The 14445-nt window shown below is 42.6% G+C and overlaps 1 protein-coding gene across 1 annotated transcript; it reads right to left on the minus strand.

Moving 5' to 3' along the window:
• Positions 1 to 492: 492 nt before the first annotated feature.
• Positions 493 to 14056, minus strand: LOC148097238 (uncharacterized). Its single transcript, XM_087832375.1, has 3 exons — positions 13957 to 14056; positions 2128 to 3800; positions 493 to 2088 (listed from the first exon to the last, which is right to left on the minus strand). The coding sequence occupies exons 1-3, from the start codon at positions 14054 to 14056 to the stop codon at positions 493 to 495; spliced, it is 3369 nt and encodes a 1122-aa protein (XP_087688501.1).
• Positions 14057 to 14445: the final 389 nt, after the last annotated feature.

Consider the following 14445-nt stretch of genomic DNA (forward strand, 5'->3'; position numbering starts at 1 on the left):
CCTAATATTTAATAATCCACATTTCACTGTTTTACTCTTTGGTTCAGATGTGGATACTGTATTGTTCTTTCTTTGTAAATGTTTAAGTTGTTTGTTGCTGGTTTTTAGTTTGTTTTTTTGTCTTTTTGGAAGCTGACACAGTCTCTATGGAGATGGGTTTTTGGGGGGGTAGCAGGAGGAGAGACGCTGCAGAGAGGCGTGTAAGACTGCAACTCTGCTTCCTGGTCCCAACTCTGGATAGTCATATTTTGAGGGGTTTAATAAATTTGTCCATATTTCTAGAAATGAGAGCTGCTCCATCCAAAGTGGGATGGATGCCATCTCTCCTAACAAGACCAGGTTTCCTCCAGAAGGTTTGCCAATTATCTATGAAGCCCACATCATTACTGGGACACCACTCAGACAGCCAGCAATTTAAGGAGAACATGCGGCTAAACATGTCACTCCTGGTCTGATTGGGGAGGGGACCAGAGAAAACTACTGAGTCAGACATTATACTCTGAGAGAATCTAATTCTCTCAGGGCTTCAACTCGTTCCTCCCAGCCTTGTTTGGTCTCTGATTCTTCTCCATTAATAAGCAGGTCGATGTATTCTTTAGTGGAGAGAGGTTTTGCCTTCACTGATATCTCTCTCAGTCTGTCCAGACACTCAGCAGATTTCTGCAGTAGTGTCTTCACCTCATTTTGCAGATCACGCTTTTCATCCCACAGGTTTGATGTCAGTCCTTCAAAAACTGTCTGATCTTTGTTGGTTTTTGGATATTTTTCTTTCAGCTCTTTCACTGTTTGTTTCTCTCTGACTCTCTGATATTCCCAACTGTACTTCTGTAAAAAATGTACATTAATGTGACATTTGCCTGGACACTTGGTGCAGAATCCATGTGATGCAGCTTCTTCACAGCCTTCTTTCTCTGAATCCGTGGATGTGGAGGAGGGATAGTAACAGGTGACATGACACTGCTGACAGTTGATGATGAAGTTTCCTGTACCAGAAATACGAGCTTTATAAGGCTTCATGACAGCGACTGTAAACTCAGGGTTATTATTTCTGTTGATTTCTTCCCTGTGTTCACCAAGTTTTTGGATTGTGTTTTTTAACTCTTCAAACCTGGCTAATCCAAGTTTAATCTGCTCCTGCAAATCTTCCACTGAATCCTCGAGCTGCTTTCTTTCTCTGAGGACCTCCTGTGTCAGTGTCAAGCTTTTAATTTGAATCACATTCAGAGCAGCAAAAAATATCTCCATACTTTTCGTCCCCATGTTCCAAAACATCTCATTAAAGCTAATATCAGCATTATATTCATCATGATTATATTGTTCTTCATCGTCATTGTAATTGTCATCAACAGCATCATCTGTGCATTTTTTGACACATGTGTTTTCTGCAAACAAGGCTGAATCATTGAATTTGAAGTGAACAGGCAGCCCGTCTTTTGTTTTAGGACATGGGACACCTGAAGCTTTTACTGCGGCTAGAACTGGAGGACGTTGGCTGTTTGTGAATGTCACCAGAACTCTGATGTTTTCTGCCACATCTTTGCCAAAGATTGAGAGCACTGAATCAAACACGTATTTTTGTGTTGGTGTAAGTCGTGCTAAAGCAGCCTGAGCTACAAAACACACAGCATCAATGTCAGTGACACCGTGCTGAGCAGAGAAGAGATTACGTAGCTGCTCTGTAATCGCTCTGTCTCTTTCTATGCCTCTTGTATCTCCAAAGCCTGGAGTGTCAATAATGGTCAGAGAGAACGGGATTTCAAATCCATCCTGGTGGTTGATTTTGTAAACAGTGACTTCAGAGGTCTGACTGTGAGCTCGTGATGTTGACTGATCCTCATCAACTAACTTAAATCTGAAACTGTCCTCCCACTCTACACCAACAATGTAGTTGATCATCCCATCGATCAGAGTGGACTTTCCTGATCCTGTCGCTCCAAAAAGCATTATTGTACGATTCTGCCTCGTGCTTTGTTCTCCAAAGTTAAACTTCCTTCCATCTATGTTCATGTCTTCTTCTGTCAGAGGCAGTTTGTAAACTGAGGGGGAATCAGATTTGATCTTTTCACTTTTATCTCTCAGTTTTTCTGCCAAACGTGTTTCTTTGTTTCTGCCACTTGAAGTTGTTTTAATAGAAACTTGATTATCCGGCCCGACACCTGCTGAGGTCACTGCTCTGCATCTGAACACATACTCTGTGTTTGGCTTCAGATCTCTCACTGTGACTTCTTCAGCCTTTGCTTCTGTCTTCTGCTGCCATCCATCCTCTCCACTGACACAGTACTCAACAGAGTAGGAGGTGATGTTCTCTGCTCCAAACCTGGGTGGAGAAATCTTCAGTGTCACACTGTTGTGGTTTATGTCAGCTGCTGTCACAGTTTCAGGCTTTGAAGGAGGCTCAAAGTTCTCACTGACAGCAAATCCACCTTCATAAAGGTAGATGCTGGAACCTTCCTGGGTCTCATTAGTTAACCCCACTGTCAGGAACTTAATGTTCTTGTTCTCCTTGTTGGCCTCTGCAAAATCACTGAAGAGTTTTGCTTTTCTCCTCATTTCAGCTGTTACTTCTTTTGAGGCGTACCACTGTTCCTTCTCTACATCATGAGTGTGAGGATCTTGAAGGTCTGGGTTGGTTTTTCCTTTTAAGTATCTTGATAAAGCTGAGAGGTACGGTTCATCCTTTCCCAGAGAGGTGAAAACAAAACACACAACATGATCTTCCTCGTACAGTTGATTTTCAGATGAGATGATTTTGGTGTTTTTCATCCTGCTGGTAAAAGACATTAAAGTGTAGATTTCTCTCTCTTTACAGTCCATCCACTCGTTCAGGTTTTTGCTGCTGAAAGGTGAAGAATGTCTCTTCTTCAGGATCTCTGCAAGCTCAGCTTCCTCTTCTCCTCCTCCTCGGATTGATGGAAGTTTCTTTCCCAAAGTTTGTTGGAATTCCAGTTTGAACTCAGAGCACATTTCTTTAAAACTTGTAATTTTTTTATCAATCTGTGGGAACTGCTGTGCAGTGGTGGTTCTCAGTACATCATTGTACCTCATTTCCAGCTCACTGAAGTCCTCCAGGACTGTCTGTGCTTCTTGAACTAATCCTATACTGATCTGACGGACGAGTTTAGCAGCAGAAGAATCTAAAGCTGTCAGTGGCAGCAGCCAGACCTTCACTGGTACAGCTTTGTCTCCCAGTAATCCTGGCAGGCTCTGGTAGACTTCTACTGCATCTTGAAAGGTTGTTGGTGGTTTTGGAAGACAGAAGTCTCCATAAAATTTACAGGAGAATTTATCAAGACTGGCTTTGTCCTTCTCTTCCATCTTCAGGGAACCTTCACCCTCTACAGAACATTTTGGAATTTTCTCGATGGTCACCTTCAAGTTACCCTGAACATCTTGATGATTTTCCTGTTCAGAAACTTCACGGTCAAACACAAAGAAAGCTTGTGCTCCATAAAGAATAGCTGTGACTACATGTGTTGCTAAGCCTTGATCAAAAACATATGGATGCTTCACGTTTCCTCTTCCAAGATGCTTCATGGACAGCTCCTGGATCTTTGTGGTTGCCTTGTACTTCAGTGTTACTCTGGCCTGATTTCTAGAAGATTTACTATCATTCAGATATTTGGCAGATCCATCAACCTGAACCAGTCCACCCAGGAAACTAGCCTTCAGTGAAGCTTCAACATTTAGAGCTGAAGATTTGTCTGACATTGATTCAGATGCAACAATTTCAAAATCATTAGAGGCCTGTGGTCTTTCTCCAACATCTTTCATCAGGTCATCACGATCCCACAGAGTCATTCCTGTAAAAGAAGAAGGAAAAATATTTCTACTCCATTGATTAAACCAGAAACACTAAAATAAATCTAAAAAAATGATTTTTAAAAAATGTGAATTTTAAAATAAATAAACAGAGCGGTGTCTTTCTATGAGCAAAATTGTCAAACTTTTGCTGTTGATTTCATGACTTTCCTTGTTGTGTTTTTTCATCTCTTTTTGTGATATCCACCAAAATGAAATAAAAATAGTAAATGAAGCACAAATCTTTTGTTTGTCTGGATGAACCAAATTAACTGATTTCTTTCAGATGAAGAGTTCAGGCTCTGCATCTGAGTTTTCAGTATTTTAGATAATGACAGTAATAATATCAAAAATGGCCGTTTGGATTTTCGTGAGGGAAACGTTGTAATAACTAATTTAGTGACGCCACTGTCAAAAGACTGCATGTCACTGATCAGCCAATCAGTGACATGTAGTAGGTTCTAAAAAAGTATCTGGTACCAGGTACTACCAGCTAATGATGAAGTCGTAAAGACTGAGTCGACTCAAGCCAACCTGAGTAGCTCCAAATGGAAAAGCGCTCTAAGAGTTGGAGCTGATTTCCAGGTGTTGCATCATGGCTGCCAACTTGTTTTAATAGTGATTAACTTTACTCATGAGGATCAGGGAAGATGTTCTTATCCTTATGTTATCTTTAGGCCCTGTTAGTTGCACACTGATTACAGCAGCTAGTTAGAGCTTGTTTTTGTTGTTGTTGTTGTTTTTTCTTTTACAAAAAGGCATAAATAGAAGTCAGAAGCAGGAATAATAAAACCTCGGCTGTTTCCACAGGACTTAAAACACTAATCTGCTAGAATCCAAATACTTTGAGCAAGCAGCAGGTTTTAATTCTGTTTGAAGGCTCAGTTTGAACGTTCTTTGAGAATCATAAAAATAAATAATTAGCAGGACAAAGGAACAGTCCGGATCACTTTAACACAACTGGGTGCAGTTAAAACCACGAGGCAACCTGTGGAGCTGAAACTTGGAAATGTTAAAAACTACAGTTCCTCTGGGTACCACAAGGCTCCAAAGGGGAGTCAGTGCCCAGAGTGTATATACACACACACACACACACACACACACACACACACATATATACATATACATATATATACATATATATATACATATATATATATATATATATATATATATATACACAGCTGGATAGCGTAGTGGTTAAACTACACGCCTTTGGAGCAGAGGATCGCAAGTTCGATTCCCGCCTGGGGCGTCTGTATCCAGTAAGGGTCCTAAGGCTAGACCCCCTATGCTAAGCGAGCCTACCGCAGACATGAGCGAGACAGATAAATATGAAGGCATGCCGGCTCGGACGTCGCCCGGATCAACAAGGTCCGCGTCAGGTTTTGAGGAACCAGGGCACCCTGACGAGAAGTGGGCTACTGGAACAAGAAGGCATCGGTGGGCAAGAGACGAAAACAGGGCGTTGTTGGAATGCTACTACGCAAGTAACCCCGGCGGAAGGGGCTACATGAATAGGATGAGGGACCTATGGATTCTTCGATACCCAACATCCACAAAGACGGCGAAACAACTAGTAGCTCAGTGTTCCAACATTCGAAAGAAGGGACTGCTCTCACAGCTAGAGATTGACGAGGTACAACATAAATGCTACGGCAAGGAGGAGTCAGGACGCCAGGTCAGGGGGGAGATATCATCACCCCCACCCGAGATTGGGTACATAGCCCCAAGTGCGACAGGAGAAGGATCATTGAGTGCGAGAGGAACTGACCTGAAAGATAGGATCATGGCCAAGCTTGAAACCTGGACCCCCCGTAGCCGGTTACCAAGATTACGTGAAGTACCCTCAGAAGGTCTGCTAGATGATGTTAATGCAGCACTACGGACGATACCTACAGCCAAGATTACCGACACTAACAAGCTGATCTACAATACGGCAGCAGTGATCAGTGAGATGCTTGGCTACAAGTTGAACAGCCACAAGGGGCAGTACCCTCCATGGAGAAGGAGGCTAGAGGGCAAGATCAAAGTAGCACGGAGGGAGGTGAGCCAACTAACGGAGTTGCAGAAAGGTGCGACAAAGAAGGTGCATAAGAAATACAGCAAGCTGTCCATACCTGAGGCCTTGGAAACTGCCAAGCAAAGACTCACAGCCTTGGCCAGCCGCTTGAGGAGGTACACCAGAGAGATAGAAGGCAGGAGAATAAACCAGCTGTTCTCCACAGAAGCAGCAAAGGTGTACTCTCAGTGGCAAGGGAACAATAATAAGAGAACAGCACCACCAAGGCTGGAGACAGAGCAATACTGGAAGAGCATATGGGAGAAGGACGCAACCCATAACGGCAATGCTCAGTGGCTAGTGGATCTGAGGGCAGACCATAGCGACCTCCCTGAACAGGGTCCAGTAACCATCACAGTGGCAGATATCCAAGAAAGGGTCTCCAGTATGAAGAGTTGGACAGCACCAGGGCCCGGCATGGTTCACGCCTACTGGCTGAAGAAGCTGACTGCACTCCACGAGCATCTGGCAGCACAAATGAACCAGCTGCTAGTTGATGAGAGACACCCGGAATGGCTAACTGAAGGTCGGACGGTCCTGATCCCCAAGGACCCCAAGAAGGGACCAGTCCCCTCCAACTACCGACCAATAACCTGCCTCAGTACTACATGGAAGCTCCTGTCAGGCATCATATCGGCTAAGATGAACAGGCACATGGGTCAATACATGAGCGGGACACAGAAAGGAATTGGCAAGAATACCAGAGGCGCAAAACACCAGCTACTGGTAGACAGAACAGTCAGCCGAGACTGCAAGACCAGACTAACCAACCTGTGCACTGCCTGGATTGATTACAAGAAGGCCTATGACTCAATGCCCCACAGCTGGATACTGGAATGCCTAGAATTGTACAAGATCAATGGGACCCTAAGAGCCTTCATCAGGAACTCAATGGGGATGTGGCGTACAACACTAGAGGCCAACTCCAAGCCCATAGCACGAGTCACCATCAAGTGCGGGATCTACCAGGGAGATGCTCTGTCCCCACTGCTGTTCTGCATAGGCCTGAACCCCCTCAGTGAGATCATTAACAAGACTGGCTACGGATACCGACTACGGAACGGAGCAGTTGTCAGTCACCTCCTGTACATGGATGACATCAAGCTGTATGCCAAGAGTGAACGAGACATCGATTCACTGATCCACACTACCAGGCTATACAGCAATGACATTGGAATGTCGTTCGGGCTGGAGAAGTGTAGTCGGATGGTAACAAAGAGAGGGAAGGTAGTCAGAACTGAGGGGATTGAACTACCAGAAGGCAACATTGCAGACATAGAGGACAGTTACAAGTACCTGGGGATCCCGCAGGTGAATGGGAACCATGAAGAGGCCGCTAGGAAAGCTGCAACCACCAAGTACCTGCAGAGGGTCAGGCAAGTCCTGAGGAGTCAGTTGAACGGTAAGAACAAGATCCGGGCCATCAACACGTACGCCCTGCCCGTGATCAGGTACCCTGCTGGGGTAATAGGCTGGCCAAAGGAGGAGATAGAAGCCACTGACATAAAGACAAGAAAGCTCCTTACCATGCATGGAGGGTTTCACCCCAAGTCCAGCACCCTGAGGCTGTACGCTAAGCGGAAGGAAGGGGGTCGGGGACTGGTGAGTGTCAGCACCACAGTCCAGGATGAGACAACGAACATCCAAGAATACATCACGAAGATGGCCCCAACTGACAGCGTGCTCAGTGAATACCTCAGGCAGCAGAAACCCAAGAAAGAGGAGGGAGACGAGGAACCATCATGGAAGGACAGGCCCCTGCACGGTATGTACCACCGGCAGATAGAGGAGGTGGCTGATATCCAGAAATCCTACCAGTGGCTGGACAAAGCTGGACTGAAAGATAGCACAGAGGCACTAATCATGGCAGCACAAGAACAAGCTCTGAGTACAAGATCCATAGAGGCTGGGGTCTATCACACCAGGCAAGACCCCAGGTGCAGGCTGTGTAAAGATGCCCCAGAGACAATCCAGCACATAACAGCAGGGTGCAAGATGCTAGCAGGCAAGGCATACATGGAACGCCATAACCAAGTGGCCGGCGTAGTGTACAGGAACATCTGTGCCGAGTATAACCTGGAAGTCCCGAGGTCAAAATGGGAAATGCCCCCAAGGGTGGTGGAGAATGACCGAGCTAAGATCCTGTGGGACTTCCAGATACAGACGGACAAAATGGTGGTGGCTAACCAACCGGACATAGTGGTGCTAGACAAACAGAAGAAGACGGCCGTAGTGATCGATGTAGCGGTTCCGAATGACAGCAATATCAGGAAGAAGGAACACGAGAAGCTGGAGAAATACCAAGGGCTCAGAGAAGAGCTCGAGAGGATGTGGAGGGTGAAGGTATCGGTGGTCCCCGTGGTAATCGGAGCACTAGGTGCGGTGACTCCCAAGCTAGGCGAGTGGCTCCAGCAGATCCCGGGAATAACATCGGAGATCTCTGTCCAGAAGAGCGCAATCCTGGGAACAGCTAAGATACTGCACAGGACCCTCAAGCTCCCAGGCCTCTGGTAGAGGACCCGAGCTTGAAGGATAAACCGCCCGCAGGGGCGTGCTGGGTGTTTTTTTTTTTTTTTTTTTTTTTATATACACACACATATATATACATACATATACACATATACATGCATATACATATATATATACACACACATGTGTATATATATATATACATATATATATATACATGTGTATATATATATATATACACACACATGTGTATATATATATATATATATATATATATATATATATATATATATATATATATATATATATATATATATATACACATGTGTATATATATATATATATATATATATATATATACACATGTGTATATATATATATATATATATATATATATATATATATACACATGTGTATATATATATATATATATATATATATATATATATATATATATATATATATATATATACACACACACACACACACACACACACACATACATATATATATATATATATATATATATATATATATATATATATATATATATACACACACACAGATATATATATATACATACACACAGATATATATATATACACACACACACATATATATATATATATATATATACATACACACACACACATATATATACACACACATATATATATACACACACATATATATATACACACACATATATATATACACACATATATATACACACACACACACACAACAAGGTTATTATCGTTAACGAAAACTAACGAAATAACGAAAACTAGAAGTGAAAAAACATTTTCGTTAACGGAAATAAAAATAAAAAAAAAAAGGAAAACTAACTAAAACTGGAATGAGTGTTCACAAAACTAACTAAAATTAACTGAATTTATAGCAAAAATGTGTTTAGTTTTCATTGACGTGTGCGTGTCATACAATAGTCAAGGGTGAAAATGAAGTTTAGTTTACAGATTTTTTTCTTGCTGTGTCTCATTATGCCAGCAGGTGGCAGTACGTTAGTCAAGTCGTCTGTGTTGGTGCTCCGTCCACGCGCAGAATCATGTCAGGAAAAGTCGGAAGAAAGCGCCAGAGTCCAATTTGGGATTACTTTGAATATGACTGTGTTTTGGATAAAGCAAGTGTCTTGTAGTGGAAAAAGACAAATTATGAGGGACATTTGTAAATGGAAAAAAATCCCACAAACCTTAAAGTGCACTTGAAAAGCTCACACAAGAAGGCTAACCTAGCTTACCTTGAGAAGGTAAGGGAGCACACTCAACCCTCATCCCCAGAAAACAGAAGCTAACCCCAGGCAAGGCAGCGTGATGCATCCCGAGACAACAGGACGGGGATATCTACACAACTGTGTGAGTCAATTACCTTCAAAAAGTTTATCAATTCACTTGAACCAAAATTACGAACACCCGGTGCTGCAAGAGTTAATAGTCTCATTGGGGCCAAGATATACGTTTTATAGTTGCCTGGTATCAATGGTTGTTCATCTGCCTTTATTTATTTATTTAAAGAACCCATAGGTGGGAATGTGAGTTGTCTGTCTCTGCGTGTTAGACCTGTGACAGACAGGCGACCTGTCCAGGGTGCAGTATGGTAGCTGGAATAGCAACATACCCAAGGATGAGCAGAATGACTGATATGATGAAACTGGGATTTTGTTACACTTAATTATTGCAAACACAACTAAAACTATAACCGAAACTAATCAAAACTAAACTGAAACTAAGGATTTTCAAAAAATAAAAACTAAACTAAACTAGCAAACAATTGGTAAAAACTAATTAAAACTGATATAAAATTGAAAATCTGAAGTCAAAACTAAATAAAAATAAAAACTAATGAAAATTGCAAAACTATTAAAACCCTGATACATACACATATATGTGTATGTATGTATGTATGTATGTATGTAGGTATACATACATACACATACATACACATATATGTGTATGTATGTATACATACACATACAGTGGGGCAAAAAAGTATTTAGTCAGCCACCGATTGTGCAAGTTCCCCCACTTAAAATGATGACAGAGGTCAGTAATTTGCACCAGAGGTAAACCTCAACTGTGAGAGACAGAATGTGAAAAAAAAAATCCATGAATTCACATGGTAGGATTTGTAAAGAATTTATTCGTAAATCAGGGTGGAAAATAAGTATTTGGTCAATAACAAAAATACAACTCAATACTTTGTAACATAACCTTTGTTGGCAATAACAGAGGTCAAACGTTTACTATAGGGCTTTACCAGGTTTGCACACACAGTAGCTGGTATTTTGGCCCATTCCTCCATGCAGATCTTCTCAAGAGCAGTGATGTTTTGGGGCTGTCGCCGAGCAACACGGACTTTCAACTCCCGCCACAGATTTTCTATGGGGTTGAGGTCTGGAGACTGGCTAGGCCACTCCAGGACTTTCAAATGCTTCTTACGGAGCCACTCCTTTGTTGCCCGGGCGGTGTGTTTTGGATCATTGTCATGTTGGAAGACCCAGCCTCGTTTCATCTTCAAAGTTCTCACTGATGGAAGGAGGTTTTGGCTCAAAATCTCACGATACTTGGCCCCATTCATTCTGTCCTTAACACGGATCAGTCGTCCTGTCCCCTTGGCAGAAAAACAGCCCCATAGCATGATGTTTCCACCCCCATGCTTCACAGTAGGTATGGTGTTCTTGGGATGCAACTCAGTATTCTTCTTCCTCCAAACACGACGAGTTGAGTTTATACCAAAAAGTTCTACTTTGGTTTCATCTGACCACATGACATTCTCCCAATCCTCTGCTGTATCATCCATGTGCTCTCTGGCAAACTTCAGACGGGCCTGGACATGCACTGGCTTCAGCAGCGGAACACGTCTGGCACTGCGGGATTTGATTCCCTGCCGTTGTAGTGTGTTACTGATGGTGACCTTTGTTACTTTGGTCCCAGCTCTCTGCAGGTCATTCACCAGGTCCCCCCGTGTGGTTCTGGGATCTTTGCTCACCGTTCTCATGATCATTTTGACCCCACGGGATGAGATCTTGCGTGGAGCCCCAGTTCGAGGGAGATTATCAGTGGTCTTGTATGTCTTCCATTTTCTGATGATTGCTCCCACAGTTGATTTTTTCACACCAAGCTGCTTGCCTATTGTAGATTCACTCTTCCCAGTCTGGTGCAGGTCTACAAGTCTTTTCCTGGTGTCCTTCGAAAGCTCTTTGGTCTTGGCCATGGCGGAGTTTGGAGTCTGACTGGTTGAGGCTGTGGACAGGTGTCTTTTATACAGATGATGAGGTCAAACAGGTGCCATTCATACAGGTAACGAGTGGGGGACAGAAAAGCTTCTTACAGAAGACGTTACAGGTCTGTGAGATCCAGGGATTTTCCTTGTTTGAGGTGACCAAATACTTATTTTCCACCCTGATTTACAAATCCTACCATGTGAATTCATGGATTTTTTTTTCACATTCTGTCTCTCACAGTTGAAGTGTACCTCTGGTGCAAATTACTGACCTCTGTCATCATTTTAAGTGGGGGAACTTGCACAATCGGTGGCTGACTAAATACTTTTTTGCCCCACTGTATATGTGTATGTATACATATATGTGTATGTGTATGTATGTATACATACATACACATACATACACATATATGTATACATACACATATATGTGTATGTATATATCAATCCATCCATCCATTCGCGCTGGAGCCTATCCCAGCTGTCATAGGGCGAGAGGCGGGGTACACCCTGGACAGGTCGCCAGTCTGTCGCAGGGCCAACACACAGGGACAGACAACCATTCGCACTCACATTCACACCTAATGGCAATTTGGATTTTCCAATTAACCTATCCCCACAAGCTGCATGTCTTTGGACGGTGGGAGGAAGCCGGAGTACCCGGAAAGAACCCACGCAAACACGGGGAGAACATGCAAACTCCACACAGAAAGACCCCGGCCTGATGTTGGAATTGAACTCAGGACCTTCTTGCTGTGCGGCAACAGTGCTAACCACCGTGCCACCGTGCTGCCCCAGCACATATATGTGTATGTATACACATATATGTGTATGTATGTATGTCACGATCCTGGGTCATAAGACCCAGTGTTTTGAGTTTAGTTTATTTGGATGTTTATATGAAGCGCCTTGAGGCGACTTTTGTTGTGATTTGGCGCTATATAAATAAAATTGAATTGAATTGAATTATATGATTAAGCTCATGAGTTTTTCTAGTTCTTTGTTATTAGATTCCCCTTGTGTCTTCCAACCCCTGTTAAGTCTCCCCTGCTCTTCATGTGTTTCATGTCTGTGTCTTACGTTGTCAAGTTCTGGTTGTCATGTCTGCGTCTCATTATGTTTCCTATTTTATTTTGAAGAGATCTTGTGTTTTTATATTATGGATTATGTTTTGAGTCCTTCGTTGTACTGTTTCTTGTTTCCCTAGATTTCAGTTATGGTTATCATAGGTTTAGTTCGTTGGCTTTGTAATATGGCTTCCCTGCGTTCAATGTTGTGTCTACTGTGACCATTTTGTACCATGTTTCTGGTCCCTATGTTCTGTCCTCTCAGTTGCTGTTAAGTTTGCATGTTTAGAGTTCAGTCAGTGTGTTTCCTGTTTTACTTTAAAGGTCAATGTCTCATGTGAGTGTTTCTAGTTTTGCTTCCCTTGTCTCGTCCAGCCTGATTACTCCCTGCTGTGCTCTCCTTCTGTGTCTCATTCCCTCGTTATCCCTCGGTGTATTTAAGCCCTGTGTTGCTCTTTGTCAGTGTCGTAGTCTTCCTCATGGCTGTGTTTCCCTGTGTGTTAGTTTATCCATGTCCCAGTTTAGTTTAGTTATATTTTTCGTGCCATTCTGCAATAAAGCAGCTTTTTGAGTTTAATTCCTGTGTGGTGAGTTTTGCGTTTGGGTCCTTCTCCTGCCTGGACACAGCCGAAACATGACTGTGTGTGTGCACATACACATGTCCAACTTTACTGATTTAAAATCATGTTTACAGCCTGCTATAAATAAAGTTTGGTCCCTGTGGATAGAGTCTCCCTTCAAAACAACTGCAGGGTAATTATTCTGTATCATGTATCTGATACTGGAGTTAGGGGCGTGGCTACTTTTACTGGCAGAAAGGCTGGAGTGATGGGAACCTGTTTGGGCTCATGTCTGCTGCTTCAGCTTATGGTCTTTATGGTCTACAGTGACCCCTTGTGGACATTGTTAAATACTGCTGTGTTGAGTAAATGATGTGTTGTGATTGTTTCTTAGTTATCTTTGACTCTACTAATTAAAGAATTGCCTGTTTCTGTTTCCAGAAAACCATGCTCATAGTCACACATACCGTATCTTCTACAACTGTAAGTTCACGTATGGCTGCACTGCATTTGGATTAAGCCTGGCAAGCTCTGATGTAACCAATTCTTCTGTGGAACTTAAATAAAGACAATTAACTGAACTCCTGGACTGCTGCCGTCATCAGCAGAAGACTTAGGCCAGACTTGTATACCCAGCAGTTCCAGTATATATATGTATATATGTATATGTGTAGATAGATAGATAGATATTCTACAATCGACTGGCTTTAAAAAATGAAAGTTTGTGATGCATCAAGAATCTTTACATGTGAATTCTTACCAGGGACGAGCGCGTCACTGCGACAGTCGTACAGCATCCCGACGCTGAAAGGCCGACCGAGCGCTGCCACCTCCATCGCACCGCCTGATGTACCGTCCATCCTTCAGTCTAACCTGGAAAACATAGTAAAAGTTTGAGGATGTTTTTCTGGTTCTTCTGCTGTCCAGCTGTTTGTTTTTATACCATTACTATAACTGACAACATCTGGAATAGTTCCACCTGGCACCTCCTGGGTGAGACAGCGACAGTGTAGTAGGTTGTAAAATGTTGCACGTTCAGTTTTATGGAAACAAACTGTTTCTGTTTATAACTGTCAATAACACCTCTTATACATTTACATACTAAGATAAAACCTTATTACATCAGTAGATGGTGATCCTGCACAGCTGTGGATCCACTGGAAAGCAAACAGCTGCAGGTTCAGGCATTAAAACTCTTTGTTGATTAATTAAACTAAATTAATTGTATAATTAATTATAAATAAATAAA

Source organism: Neolamprologus brichardi, chromosome 18 (genome assembly GCF_056152115.1).
Source record: "Neolamprologus brichardi isolate AB-2024 chromosome 18, ASM5615211v1, whole genome shotgun sequence".
Taxonomy (NCBI): Eukaryota; Metazoa; Chordata; class Actinopteri; order Cichliformes; family Cichlidae; genus Neolamprologus; species Neolamprologus brichardi.

What these genes read in the sequence shown, in the direction of transcription:
- LOC148097238 (XM_087832375.1), bottom strand. Translation starts at nt 14,056, where the DNA reads ATGGACGGTACATCAGGCGGTGCGATGGAGGTGGCAGCGCTCGGTCGG. An exon ending in CAGTGACGCGCTCGTCCCTG is followed by an intron (nt 3,801 to 13,956) that starts GTAAGAATTCAC and finishes CTTCTTTTACAG; the next exon opens with GAATGACTCTGTGGGATCGT. An exon ending in CGGATAATCAAGTTTCTATT is followed by an intron (nt 2,089 to 2,127) that starts AAAACAACTTCA and finishes GAAACACGTTTG; the next exon opens with GCAGAAAAACTGAGAGATAA.